This window comes from Entelurus aequoreus, linkage group LG03, assembly GCF_033978785.1.
Source record: "Entelurus aequoreus isolate RoL-2023_Sb linkage group LG03, RoL_Eaeq_v1.1, whole genome shotgun sequence".
NCBI lineage: Eukaryota > Metazoa > Chordata > Actinopteri > Syngnathiformes > Syngnathidae > Entelurus > Entelurus aequoreus.
In genome coordinates, this window is record NC_084733.1 from 74,733,539 (window position 1) to 74,748,876 (window position 15,338).

General features: G+C 34.1%; 1 protein-coding gene across 3 annotated transcripts in view; it reads left to right on the forward strand.

The window, feature by feature from the left end:
- Positions 1 to 15,338, forward strand: part of lingo1a (leucine rich repeat and Ig domain containing 1a) — a 341,266-nt gene that overhangs the window by 317,829 nt on the left and 8,099 nt on the right. The window contains exon 1 of one of the 3 annotated variants that reach the window (XM_062042732.1): positions 14,259 to 14,474. The exons of the other annotated variants lie outside the window; for them this stretch is intronic. Within the exon in view, the coding sequence (XP_061898716.1) occupies positions 14,454 to 14,474 (21 nt within the window). The 5' untranslated portion in view covers positions 14,259 to 14,453. Of the gene's footprint in view, positions 1 to 14,258; positions 14,475 to 15,338 lie in introns of those variants that run through there. 3 annotated transcript variants of the gene reach the window in all.

The window sequence follows — 15,338 nt, forward strand, 5'->3', positions numbered from 1 at the left end:
ACTAGCAATTTCAAAAATGTTAATAAAAAAAACAACATTCTAAATGTGGCTAATGTTACATTACATTTGGCTAGATTACATTAATAAAATGTAGTAAATTGTAGTAAATTCCATTGTCTAATAGTCTGACATCGTAGTTTACTAGCTACAACCATGTTAGCTAGCTCGTACGACGAGTTAATTTAAAATAAAAACTTTATAAACATGGCTAATATGAACACTGAAAGTTGTGTAATTATTCATGAAATGTAATAAATTGTAGTAAAGTCTGTTTGCTGCTAGTCTGAATCGTAGTTTCTAGCTACAGCCACGTTAGCTAACTCGTACAACTAACAATTTAAAAAATTTTAATATAAAAAACATTCAAAATTTGGCTAATGTAATTTCTAAGAGTATATTACATTATTAAAATGCATTCAATTGTAGTAAAGTCAGTTGTCTAATAGTCTGACATCGTAGTTTACTAGCTACAGCCACGTTAGCTAGCTCGTACGATGAGTTAATTTAAAATATAAACTTTCCAAACATGGCTAATATGAATACTGAAAGTTGTCTAATTAATCATGAAATGTAGTAAATTGTAGTAAAGTCTGTTTGCTGCTAGTCTGAATCGTAGTTTCTAGCTACAGCCGCGTTAGCTAACTCGTAGAACTAGCAATTTCAAAAATGTTAATTAAAAAAACAACATTTTTAATTTGGCTAATGTAAATTCTAAGAGTAGATTACATTAATAAAATGTAGTAAATTGTAGTAAAGTCCATTGTTTAATAGTCTGACATCAAAGTTTACTAGCTACAGCCACGTTAGCTAGCTTGTACGACGAGTTAATTTAAAATAACAACTTTATAAACATGGCTAATATGAATACTGAAAGTTGTCTAATTATTCAAGAAATGTAGTAAATTGTAGTAAAGTATGTTTGCTGCTAGTTTGAATGGTAGTTTGCTAGCTACAGCCGCATTAGCTAACTTGTGCGACTAGCAATTTAAAAATAAAAAAACAACATTCGAAACATGGCTAATGTAAATTCTAAAGGCAGATTAGCTGTCTAATCAGTCATGAAATGTAGCAGATTGTAGTTAAGTCTGTTAATGCCAATCTAACATTGTAGTTTACGAGCTACAGCCGTGTTAGCCAGGTTGGCGTGACAAAACACTTTAATATTTAAAAAAAAAATTCTAAACTTGGCTACTGTAAATTTAAAAATTAGATTAGCCTAATCATTCATGAAATGTAGTAAATTGTAGTGGGGTATGTTTGCTGCGAGTCTGAGTCTTAGTTTACTGGCTATAGCTGTTACCTAAATCGAACGACTAGCATTTTTCAAATAGAAAAACAACATTTGAAACATGGTTGATCATGAAATGTGGTAGACTGTAGTGAAGTCTGTTGATGCCAGTCTAACATTGTAGTTTAATATCTGCAGCTGTGTTAGCTAGGTTGTCATGACAAGCAATTTTCAAATATTAACAACATATTCTAAACTTCGCTATTGTAAATTTTAAATATTGAATAGCCGTCTAATCCTTAATAAAATGTAGTAAATTGTATTAAAGCCCATTGTCTAATAGTCTGACATCATAATTTACTCGCCACAGCCGCAATAGCTAGTTTGTACGAGTGATTTTAAAATAAAAACTTCCTAAACATGTGAAATTCGATTAGTTGTCTAATCATTCATAAAATCATAAGATCTAGTAAATTGTAGTGAAGTCTGTTTGCTGCTAGTTTGACATTGTAGTTTACGAGCTACAGCTGCATTAGCTAACGCGTGCGACTAGCAATTTTAACATACAAAACAACATTTAAAACATGGCTAATGTAAATTCTAAAAGTAGATTAGATGTCCACTCAGTCATGAAACATAGTAAACTGTAGTTAAGTGTGCTGTTGCCAGTCTAATATTGTAGTTTTCTAGCTAGAGCTTTGTTGTCATGATGAGCATTTTTATTATGATAAACAACATTTTAAACATGGCTAATGTACATTCTGAAAGTAGATTACTATTCTAACCATTCACAAAGTGCAGTACATGTTTGTGAAGTACGTTTGCAGTGAGTCTGACATCGTAGTTTACCAGCTATGGCCGTGTTAGGTAGCTCGTATGACAAGTGATTTTAAAATACAAACATTCTAAACATGACTAATGTAAATACTGATGGTAAGTTAGCTGTGTAATCATTCATGAAATATAGTAAATTGTAATGAAGTCAATTTACTGCTTGTCTGATATCGTAATTTACTAGCTACGGCCGCATTACGTAGCTCTACAACAAGCTAGCTAAGTTGTCATGACTTGTGATTTTGAAATAAATAAAAAAAACATTATAAACATAGCTAATGTAAATTTTGAAAGTAGATTAGTTGTCCAAATATTCATGAAATTGTAGTGAAGTATGTTTGCCGCCAGTCTGACATCGTAGATTACTAGCTCCAGTCACCTTAGCCAGCTCGTACGACGAGTTATAGTAAAATAAATATGGCTAATATAAATAGTGTGAGCAGATTAGTTGTCTAATCTTTCATGAAATGTAGTAATTTGTAGCGAAGTCTGTTTGCTGCTAGTCTGACATAGTAGTTTATCAGCCGCGTTAAACCAAAAAGACGATTGGTATACCACTTACTCGACGAGAAAAAAAGGGCAGAGGGTAGCCTCCTTTTAGATTCTTTAATTATAAGGCTGTCTAAATATTGAGAGGTGAATAAAGGTGAGGATGAACAATCGATTCGACATAAAGGAATAGACGCAAACAATAGAAATGCGAGCGCTGCGAGAGCCAACCAAGCCATCTAAAGTCCGGAGCCATCTCTAAAATCCTCTCCTTTCTTGCATTCTATTGTCCACCGAGGTTGCACCGTCTTGACAGGGTTCGAGACTGAAAGTCATTTTGGCGTGTGTGTGTCTGTGTGTGCCGAGTGCACACACATTCTTCTCCCTTTGTCTCGTTCCTGGTACCTCTTTGTCCGGAACCTAAATGTAATATTTGCAAGGGAGCATTCATGTAATGTCCTTGAACATACTGTACTGCACATGAGACTTGGTCCAAAGGTGGGACTATATTCCTCTGCAGTGCCGGCCCAAGCCTCCATGGGGCCCTAAGCAAAATTTGATTTTGGGGCCCTCTATTTCTGCCAATAATATTGATTGTTGATCATTCACACACCTACTATAAACTCATTGCGGCTCTGGCAGTGTTGTTTACATTATCCTATTGTCAGCCTGGCATGTCTTTACAAATGACATGTCATTTATAAAGATATGGGGGTGGCCCAGTTAAGAACATAAATAATACCAATGAATGAACGAATGATGTCCAGAGTGCCACATATTGTTCCTAAACTTAAAATGTAGAAAACATTCAGCTACAAGAGTGGCCTGGGGTTGAACAGTCCAAGTGATAAAGCTTTGTATTTACAGTAAAAGTGTCATCTTGTCTCATCAGTCTTGTACATATTAGTCTTTAATTACTAGTTTATATTTTTAGTTAATTGTTCATATTTAATGTTTACTTTGTACAAAGAGAGCGCAGTCTACTGAAGTTAAATTCCATGTGTGTTAAACATAACTGGACAATAAAGCTGATTCTGATTCACTTTATTATTTTAGGTAACAAAAACCTGAAACAGCAATGTTCAAAAATAATTTGTAGTGCAAGAAAAACAATAAACTGCAACAATAAAATCACTTAAATATATGTAGAAAGAAACAAATTCAATTGTACAAAAAACAACATAATTAAATTAAATATCAAGCAAATACTTAAATAATATTAATGAACAGAGTTACCAGAAACAAGGTAACATAACGGTTTATAAACAAATATAAAGTTACTACATATTAAAACTATGTAAATGTACATAACGATGTGCAAAAAAATTTTGGGGAAAAAATCAAAATAAACTACCTTAAATTAAGGTCCTTAATTCACACATTTGACCATCACATCACAGTTTTGTTCCTCTGTTCTTCACCACCCACACCACTCCACCCACTCCTTAAAACCTGTGCTTCCTGGCTTTTCTGGAGGCAAAGTCATTTATGACATCGCTGTAAGAAATCTGATGGCCGACTTTGTTATTAATACTAATCACTGCCATGTACGAGTCTGACTCAGACTCGTACATGCAAAAAATAAAAAATACGAATTTTTTGTTAATTGCTTTTGGGGGCCCCCTGGTGGCCGCGGGGCCCTAAGCAAGCGCTTAGTACGCTTATGCCTTGGGCCGGCTCTGTTCCTCTGGTCTGACCCTAATATCCCTTCACTCAGTTCTCATTGGCCTCGGAATGTATGTCTTCAAGCTATCAATTTAGGGCATTTAATCGTTCGCAACTGGACTGCTTGGTTTGTCTAGGAAGACGTTCCGCCGCTCATCCGAGTAGGCTTCATCAGTCCGTGCTCATAGACTTAGATTGGTCAGATGTAAATAGTAATAATTTATAATAATGGATTAGATTTATATAGCGCTTTTCTAGACACTTAAAGGCCTACTGAAACCCACTACTACCGACCATGCAGTCTGATAGTTTATATATCAATGATGAAATCTTAACATTGCAACACATGCCAATACGGCCGGGTTAGATTAGTAAAGTGCAATTTTAAATTCCCCGTGAAATATCCTGCTGAAAACGTCTCGGTATGATGACGTTTGCGCGTGACGTCACGGATTGTAGCGGACATTTTGGGACAGCATTGTGGCCAGCTATTAAGTTGTCTGTTTTCATCGCAAAATTCCACAGTATTCTGGACATCTGTGTTGGTGAATCTTTTGCAATTTGTTTAATGAACAATGGAGATAGCAAAGAAGAAAGCTGTAGGTGGGAAGCGGTGTATTAGCGGACGGCTGCAGCAACACAAACATGTAGCCGGTGTTACATTGTTTACATTCCCGAACGATGACAGTCAAGCTTTACCATTGGCCTGTGGAGAACTGGGACAACATAGACTCTTACCAGGAGGACTTTGAGTTGGATACGCATGCTTGTGGAGATGGGACAACAGAGAGTCTTACCAGGAGGACTTTGATTTGGATACGCGCTACCGTGAGTACGCAGCTGCGGCTTCCAAACATTTGATCGCTTGCCCGTACGTGCATGCCTCTATGTGCATGTCACGTACGTAACTTTGGGGAAATATATGTGCTGTATGAACTTTGGGGAGGTGAACGATACTTTGGGCTGTGGGATTGAGTGTGTTGTGCGGGTGTTTGATTTGTATTGGCGGGTTATATGGACGGGAGGGGGGAGGTGTTTGTTATGCAAATTCATTTGTGACATATTAAATATAAGCCTGGTTGTGTGTCGTGGCTAATAGAGTATATATATGTCTTGTGTTTATTTACTGTTTTAGTCATTCCCAGCTGAATATCAGGTCCCACCCGCCTCTCACAGCATCTTCCCTATCTGAATCGCTTCCACTGCCCTCTAATCCTTCACTCTCACTTTCCTCATCCACAAATCTTTCATCCTCGCTCAAATTAATGGGGAAATCGTCGCTTTCTCGGTCCGAATCGCTCTCGCTGCTTGTGGCCATGATTGTAAACAATGTGCAGATGTGAGGAGCTCCACAACCTGTGACGTCACGCTACTTCCGGTACAGGCAAGGCTTTTTTTATCAGCGACCAAAAGTTGCGAACTTTATCGTCGATGTTCTCTACTAAATCCTTTCAGCAAAAATATGGCAATATCGCAAAATGATCAAGTATGACACATACAATGGATCTGCTATCCCCGTTTAAATTAAAAAAAATCATTTCAGTAGGCCTTTAAAGCGCTTCACAGAGAAGTGAGAACCCATCATTCTTTCACGCATGGTGGTGGTAAGCTACATTCGTAGCCACAGCTGCCCTGGGGTAGACTGGCGGAAGTGTGGCTGCCAGTTTGCGTCTACGGCCCCTCCGACCACCACCCATCACTCATCATTCATTCACCAGTGTGAGCGGCACTGGGGGCAAGGGTGAAGTGTCCTGCCCAAGGACACAACGGCAGCGATTTGGATGTCAAGAGGCGGTAGTAGTCCGTTACACAGTCAGAAACAGGATGATGTTACACTAGGATGAATACATACACTGCAAAAACTGAAATCTAAGTAAGATTAAATATCTCAAATAAGGGTGATATTTGCTTATTTTCTCTCTGATAAGATAATTCTTCTCACTAAGCAGATTTTATGCTAGAGTGTTTTACTTGTTTTAAGGGTTTTGGTCTTAAATGATCTCAGTAAGATATTACAGCTTGTTGCTGAGATTGTATGACCTATATTGAGTAGAGATGATATTATTGGCCGATAAATGCTTTAAAATGTAATATCGGAAATTATTGGTATCGTTTTTTTTTATTATCGGTATTGTTTTTTTTTGTTTGTTTGTTTGTTTTTTTAGGTTTTTTTTATTAAATCAACATACAAAACACAAGATACACTTACAATTAGTGCACCAACCCAAAAAACCTCCCTCCCCCATTTACACTCATTCACACAAAAGGGTTGTTTTTTACTGTTATTAATATTCTGGTTCCTACATTATATATCAATATAGATCAATACAGTCTGCAAGGCATACAGTCCATAAGCACACATGATTGTGCGTGCTGCTGGTCCACTAATAGTACTAACCTTTAACAGTTAATTTTACTCATTTTCATTAATTACTAGTTTCTATGTAACTGTTTTTATATTGTTTTACTTTATTTTTTTTTCAAGAAATTTTTTTTAATTTATTCATCTTATTTTATTTTATTAATATTTTAAAAAATAACATTATCTTCACCATACCTGGTTGTCCAAATTAGGCATAATAATGTGTTAATTCCACGACTGTATATATCAGTATCGGTTGATATCGGTATCGATTGATATCAGTATCGAAATTAAAAAGTTGGACAATATCGGAATATCGGATATCGGCAAAAAGCCATTATCGGACATCCCTAATATTGAGTAAAACATGTTTGGAACTAGAATATCAACTGTTGCAAAGCTGTGTCATCAACACTCACAAGTATAAAACTACTTTTTAAAGTAATAATTTCTTACTTCAAGCATGAAAAAAAAAATTATGATGCCGAGCGCATATCATTATGTCAAGATAATGGCACTAGCATTTGCTTAATTTAAGAATATTTGTCAACATATTGAGCAAAAAGGCCTCCTTTTTTTATCAAGAAAAGTGAACTTGTTATTAGTGAGAATGTACTTATTTTAAGGTATGTTTGAGTTCATTGAGGTTAACTAATTTTACTTCTTTTGGAAAGTCTTGACGAGCCGAATTTTCTTGTTCTATTGGCAGATAATTTTACTTAGTTTAAGTAAAATACCCCTCATTTTTGTATTTTTGATCCTTGTTTTTGAACACTGACTTTTTGCAGAGTACCTATGAAGGTTCTCATTCATCCAGGTCGTTGTCATCTCAGGGCGTTCAATCGTTCATAACTGGACTGCTTTGTTGGTCTTGGAAAACGTAGATTGGTAAGATCTAGTCCAATCTAGCTCGGACCAATCTAGATCTGACCATGAGCACGAACTGATGAAACCTACTCGGATGATACCTTAAATACCTTAAAATAAGTATATTCTCACTAATAACAAGTGCACTTTTCTTGGTAGAAAAAAAAGAGGCCTTTTTGCTCGATATGTTGAAAAATATTCTTAAATTAAGCAAATAAAGTACCTAGGAGTCTTGTTCACGAGTGAGGGAAGAGTGGATCGTGAGATCGACAGGCGGATCGGTGCGGCGTCTTCAGTAATGCGGACGCTGTATCGATCCGTTGTGATGAAGAAGGAGCTGAGCCGGAAGGCAAAGCTTTCAATTTACCGGTCGATCTACGTTCCCATCCTCACCTATGGTCATGAGCTTTGGGTTATGACCTTTCGGTCATAACCCAAGGTTAGCTAATTTCACTTGTTTTGGAAAGTCTTGACAAGCCAAATTTTCTTGTTCTATTGGCAGACAATTTTGCTTAGTTCAAGTAAAATACCCCTCATTTTTGTGTTTTCGTTTCTTGTTTTTGAACACTGACTTTTTGCAGTGTACCTATGAAGGTTGTCATTCATCCAGGTCGTTGTCATCTCAGGGCGTTCAATCGTTCGCAACTGGACTGCTTGGTCGGTCTTGGAAGACGTAGATTGGTCAGATCTAGTCCAATCTAGATCTGACCAATCTAGATCTGACCATGAGCACGAACTGATGAAGCCTACTCGGATGAGCGGCCAAACGTCTTTCAAGACAAACCAAGCGGTCCAGTTGCGAACGATTGAACGCCCTGAGATGACAATGACCTGGATGAAAGACAACCTTCATAGGTATGTCTTTATCCTAATGTAATAGCCTGTGAGTCCCTGTGGCCTCCTCCCGCTGACCTAAAACTTGCGGATTAGGTTAATTGGATGGTGTAAATTGCCAGTAGGTGTGAGTGGTTATCTGTCCGTGCTCACTACATCAGTCATGGTGTTGTTGCCAAAACAACCACTGCAACTTAGTCTGTCTTCCACGTGTTGTTGGTTAGAATTTCAAAACGCGTATTGGACTTCAGAGGTGCCACTGTTGGGAGCACCCGATGGACTTTACAACCCGGCTGTTTTAGTGGGCCAGTAGGCTGGAGATTTTGACCAAGCCGACATGCGTTTCAACTCGACACACACTTATAATAAGATAAACGACGCTGTAAACAAAGCTGGTGTTGCCGGGTGGCCTCGCTTTGCTGTCCTATAACGTACGCCAGCCCCTGTATCAACCCGTTTTTTGGTTTTTTTTTAAAAGCCCGAAGCAAAGAGGACATTTTTCTTTGCCCATGTGAGAAGACACGCTCCTTGCCAGCCGTTGTTAAAGTCAAGATGGCCCCCAGACGCTCTGCACTGCCGCTGTCGGCATTCATAGCACATAAAACCTCAATTATTTACGAGCGTACTAGGGCATGTTTGCGTTCGCTAAAAAGACACTTTAGCTGCAGTCACAGCCATGAAAAGCACATCTTTCCAAAAGTCATCTTCGGCAAAGACCGTCACTCTGATGGACAGTGTCTGAAACCTCTTCATTTAATAAGTGCATTAAAGATAGGGCTGTCAAATAATTATTAATCACACTCTTGAACTGTGTATTATCATGATTAATCACAGGTTATTATATGCTTGCATGAATACAATTTGCTTCAACAAGCCTTCCAATTTGTGGATATAAATGCAACTTGGTAGTCAGAGTATCCTGAAGGAGAATTTTAAATGTTTACTGATTTGCTCAAAAGTTGGTAACAGTGAGTTTAGTACGAATTAAGTGAAAGCCTCTGCAATAATATAGCAAACTAGGTACAAATGTACAGTATATTAATAGATAATGTAATAAAGACACCCGTAAACAACTGTACATAGTGCACCATTTACCATTTACTCGTGCTTAGATTAACCAGTCATTTAAACAAACAAACAAGCACTTTGTTTTCACAGATTTTAGGTGGTGTGCATGAGATGTGTCTAAGAATGTCTGCATTGTGAACTTGCATATATATACATATACATGTACACACATATACATATATATATATATATATATATATATATATATATATATATATATATATATATATATATATATATATATATACATATATATATACATATATGTATATGTGTGTATATACATATACATGTAAACACATATACATATATATATATATATATATATATATATATATATATATATATATATATATATATATATATATATATATATATATATATACATATATATATATATATACATATACATATATATATATATATATACATATATATATACATATATGTATATGTGTGTATATATGTATTTATATATATGTATATATACATATATATATATATGTATATATACATATATATATGTGTATATATATATATTTGTGTGTTTGTGTGTGCGTATATATATGTGTATATATATATATATATATGTATGTATATATATGTATATATATATTTGTGTGTTTGTGTGTGCGTATATATATGTGTGTGTGTGTATATATATATATGTGTGTGTATATATTAATGTATATATGATATATGTGTATATATATTTATATACATATATATGATATGTAAATATATATATATATATATATATATATATATATATATATATATATATATATATATATATATATATATATATATATATATATATATATATATATATATATATATATATATATATATATATGTATATAAATATATGATATTTTTTATTATCGATTTACAATCTGGATGAATAAATATCGCGATTAGTATGTAAAAAATGTGTTGGTGCACCCCTAATTTACAGGCACTTCAGTGCTACAGTTGCAGGTTGACAATGAAAACTATAAACATAATATTGCATATATAATATACTAAAACAGTTTGAGTGCTTGCCTGTTTGTTTTGTTTCCAGAGTGACTCCAGATGCATTTGAATGACATTTGGTGTGTATGACCAAACCGCTAATACGCTTAATTTTTTAACATGACCCGGATTTGTAATCCGATCATTTTTCAAACACAAACATCACTCGAAAAGTGATGAGAAGATTTTGAAGGAATTCATTTTACATATGGTTTCGTTATCACAAGAGGAAAAACATTGTCAACTTTCAATAATGAGATAAACTAAGATTTCTAACCTGGATTTGTGGAACATTAAGGTAACAAATGGATTTCAAAGAAAGAAAACGACAAACTTTTTGGTAATCAGTAAGAGTGTCCGGATATGAGATTGGAGGCAAAAAAACTGTTTGCATCTAAATGCAATTGCTCTATGAGTAATACATACAATACATGAAAAAAATTACTGTGATAAGGGTGATATTGATATTGGTCTGATATCAGAAAGAAACATACTATATCGGCTTGCATCTAAAATCTCAGATACAAGCTCCAATACAAGCAGTCCTTTTAACATCTAAATCTGGTGTGTCCAAACCTTTCGCCCTGGGGGCCGCATTGGGCTAAAAAAATTGGTCGAAAGCCGACAGCACGTAAAGTAACTATATTTTGTATATGTATGTGTATATATATATATATATATATATATATATATATATATATATATATATATATATATATATATATATATATATATATGTATATATATATATATGTATATATATATATATATATATATATATATATATACTGTATATATATATATATATATATATATATATATATATATATATATATATATATATATATATATATATATATATATATATACTGTATATATATACATATCATCATACATATATATACTTATGTATGTATATATATATATATATATATATATATATATATATACATACATACATATCATCATACATATATATACATATGTATGTATATATATATATATATATATATATATATATATATATATATATACATACGTATCATCATACATATATACATACATATGATAAAGCGCAGTATTACTTATACAACCTAATGGCACACAATATCACTAGAGCTAGACTTCCGTAAGAAGTTTCCTTAATTGAACAATATTGCAGTCTAAAACACAAAGTATCAAATAATTACAAATGCTCATTACTTACACAAAGCCTCCAAGGCAAAAGCGTGTTAGAAAGTACCCAGTAACACAAGTGTCCGCATCATTCCAATTACTACACCACAAACTTAATTTAATAAATGATTGTCACCACTGTGTTTCCGATAAACAATTACCACTCTGCTTCAACTTAAAGACAGCATAAGTAACATCTAGAACAACCCATTGACTAACATTGCGTTTACTTCAACAAGATTGGATTGTGTGCGATGTTTGTTGTGTAGCACAGAATAGCTTTCCACCAATTTTGTTGTCAACACACACATTTTGTGGTGTTCCACATTCGCGCTGGCCTTTTCTCAGCACGTACTTCGAGGGGTGCGATAGAAACACGCATTAACGGGTCGAGCACCTGCGGGTGATGTCGGACCTTTGCTGAGGCGAAGTGGAGGTGAGGTCTGGGGGGGTGGAATGCAACATGTCGCGTGGGCGGGGAGAACAGAGTTGCTTTCAGAGCAACAGCTGGGCCTCTGTTGGAGTTCTTCACCTTGCTGCACCAACCGGCTTCTTGGCCCGGATTAGGGCTTTGGTGTCCATCTGTCGGGCATCAGCTTACATTTAAGCTCTGCCATTTCACAGGCAGGCCTCCAGCCAGCCAGCCAGCCAGCCAGCCCAACAGGAAGGCCGGCCCAACGGTGCATGGATCAACTTTTTAAGTTAGTTTGTTTGCCGGTAGAATCATGATGACAGGCAAATCGACAAATATTTAACCCACAAATGCTCCAATTACATAATGATATGCATATTATTATCATATCACTTCCAATACAATACCAGTATTGGAGCCCTGAGTATTGGCCGACAGCGATATAGATCCGATATGATATCATCAAGAATCATAAATACTTTTATCATTGTGTAGTGTGGAAAGTTAGTAAAAAAAGGTTTGATCAAGTGAAATTAGGTATTCTCACGTTGTGCGATTCAGAATCGATTCTCATTTTTAAAAAATCGATTTGAATTTTTTAATTTAGTTATATTTTAATATTTATTTTATTTTATTTATTTTTATTTTTTTTATTAATCAATCCAACAAAACAATACACAGCAATACCATAGCAATGCAATCCAATTCCAAAGCCAAACCCGACCAAGCAACACTGCAATAAACAGAGCAATAGAGAGGAGACACAAACACGACACAGAACAATCCAAAAGTAGTGAAACAAAAATGAATATTATCAACAACAGGATCAATATTGGTTACAATTTCAACATAGCAGTGATTAAAAATCCCTCATTGACATTATCATTAGACATTTATAAAAAATAGAAAAAAAGAACAATAGTGTCACAGTGGCTTACACTTGCATCGCATCTCATAAGCTTGACAACACACTGTGTCCAATATTTTCACAAAGATAAAATAAGTCATATTTTTGGTTCATTTAATAGTTAAAACAAATTTACATTATTGCAATCAGTTGATAAAACATTGTCTTTTACAATTATACAAGCTTTTTACAAAAATCTACTACTCTGCTTGCATGTCAGCAGACTGCGGTAGATCCTGCTGAAATCCTATGTATTGAATGAATAGAGAATCCTTTTCAATCGGGAAAAAAATCGTTTTTGAATCGAGAATCGTAATTGAATTGAAAATACTTTTTTTTTTAATCGAATCATGACCCCAAGAATCGATATTGAATCGAATCGTGGGACACCTAAAGATTCACAGCCCTAATATATATATATATATATATATATATATATATATATATTTTTATATATATATATATATATATATATATATACATGTTGGATTGAGACACACCTAACAAAGTATTTTTTAATGTATAATTAGTAGTACTATTCATTTTGAAATAAATAATACAAAAACAACACAAAAACTATTATAAGAAGCCTTTTTTTTTCTTCTTCCTGATATCGGACTGATTGAGACACACCTAACAAAGTATGTGTTTATGTATCGACAATACTATTATTATTTTAATATATATTTTCTAAGGAAGAAAAAATATAAAAAGATCAATTTAAAAAAAGAATTATATATATATATATATATATATATATATATATATATATATATATATATATATATATATATATATATATATATATATATATATATATTCATTAAGACTTATTTTGAATAAAAAATAATACAAAAATATATATGATATATTTCTGATTTAAATGTTTTCATTTAAACATATTGTTTTGCTTTTATTTATTTTCCTGCATTTGTATTCATGTCTTTATTTTTATCATCGATTTATTTTTTGTAAATTATTTTCATTTTTTTGCATGACAAAACATTTTCAGTTTCAAACACTTATTTTTGGCTTTCTCTGCTGTATCAATGATCACACTGACTCATTTTTATTTTGTATAATTTTATTGTTTTTATATTGTATATTTATATCGGCCTTTTTTGTGTGCAATTTCTGATATATTAACTGTATTGTAAAGCACTTTGTGGATCTTTGTCTGTGAAATGGTGCTATACAAATAAATGTTACACTTTTACTTATTTACCTACTCTATTATGTTATCTCCTAATTCTAACATAGAAACATGTTAAACCCAGAAAGTAAACAATCTATCAGTAAATGCTGAAACATGCAGAAGGGCTAAAATTAACTAATAAAATAAGCCGCATATAAATACACCATAATCCTATTTAAAGGTAGTGTTGGGCCCAACGTGGACTAATAGGAACATGCCCGAGATTGTGCAGGTGTACCTAATGACATGTCCATGGTGCGTACATGCTAAGTGTAAAACAAGCAATCAAGTGAACACAGGTGAGTTCAATCAAATGCAGCCTTGCAGGTGACTAAGCCGCTGTGAAGGACAATGAGCTTGAGAGGCTTTTAGCGCTTTTGTGCCACAGGTAGCGTCAGCATGGCGGTGACGAGCTTACAGGTATTTAACAATGGTTTGAAGGTAATGTTCGGTGACAGGTGAAACAAAGCCGTGCAGTGTTTGGAGAGCCCACGCTTACACTTTAATCATGTGGGCCAATTACACCTGAATGCAAATCTGTTGGACGTCACGTCAATGTGATATTTATTTACCACCTGGCTGCTCGTTATTGTTATTGATTGAGCTCATCGCCTCAGGAACAGGTTTGACAATGGATGTTTTTTTTGTATGATATATATTGATATTTACTTCAGCTGCAGCTGGCGGGAAAGAGTAATGAGAATGTTTTTTTTTTCGTTTTTTTTTTAAGGAAATAAATAAATTGATAGGGCGATGCTCATTTTAGCCTGAAGGGTGTGGGGGAACACAAACAACAACATTATAAATAAATTAACACGAAGACATATTTGAATATGCAAAACATACAACATATACATTGATAGTAAAACATAGAATAATCTAAAAAATACAAATAATTTACATAATTAAAAGACACATATGTAAATGTACACACATTCAGATGTTAAATATATCAATTGAAAAATAAATACAAAAAACTATTGATAGATAACATACAGTCGTGGTCAAAAGTTGACATACACTTGTAAAGAACATGATGTCATTGCTGTCTTGAGTTTCCAATAATTTCTACAACTCTTATTTTTTTGTGATAAAGTGATTGGAGCACAGGCCTGGCCCTAACCAATCTGGCGCCCTAGGCAATATTTTAGGTGGCGCCCCCCCCCACATCGGCAGTGAAGTGTATATACTCACAAGAAACCAAATAGCTTTGTCTTTGACCTGTTTTTTCACTTAAAGAAAGCAAATTAACATATTATATGAGAATGTTATGTTATGATTATC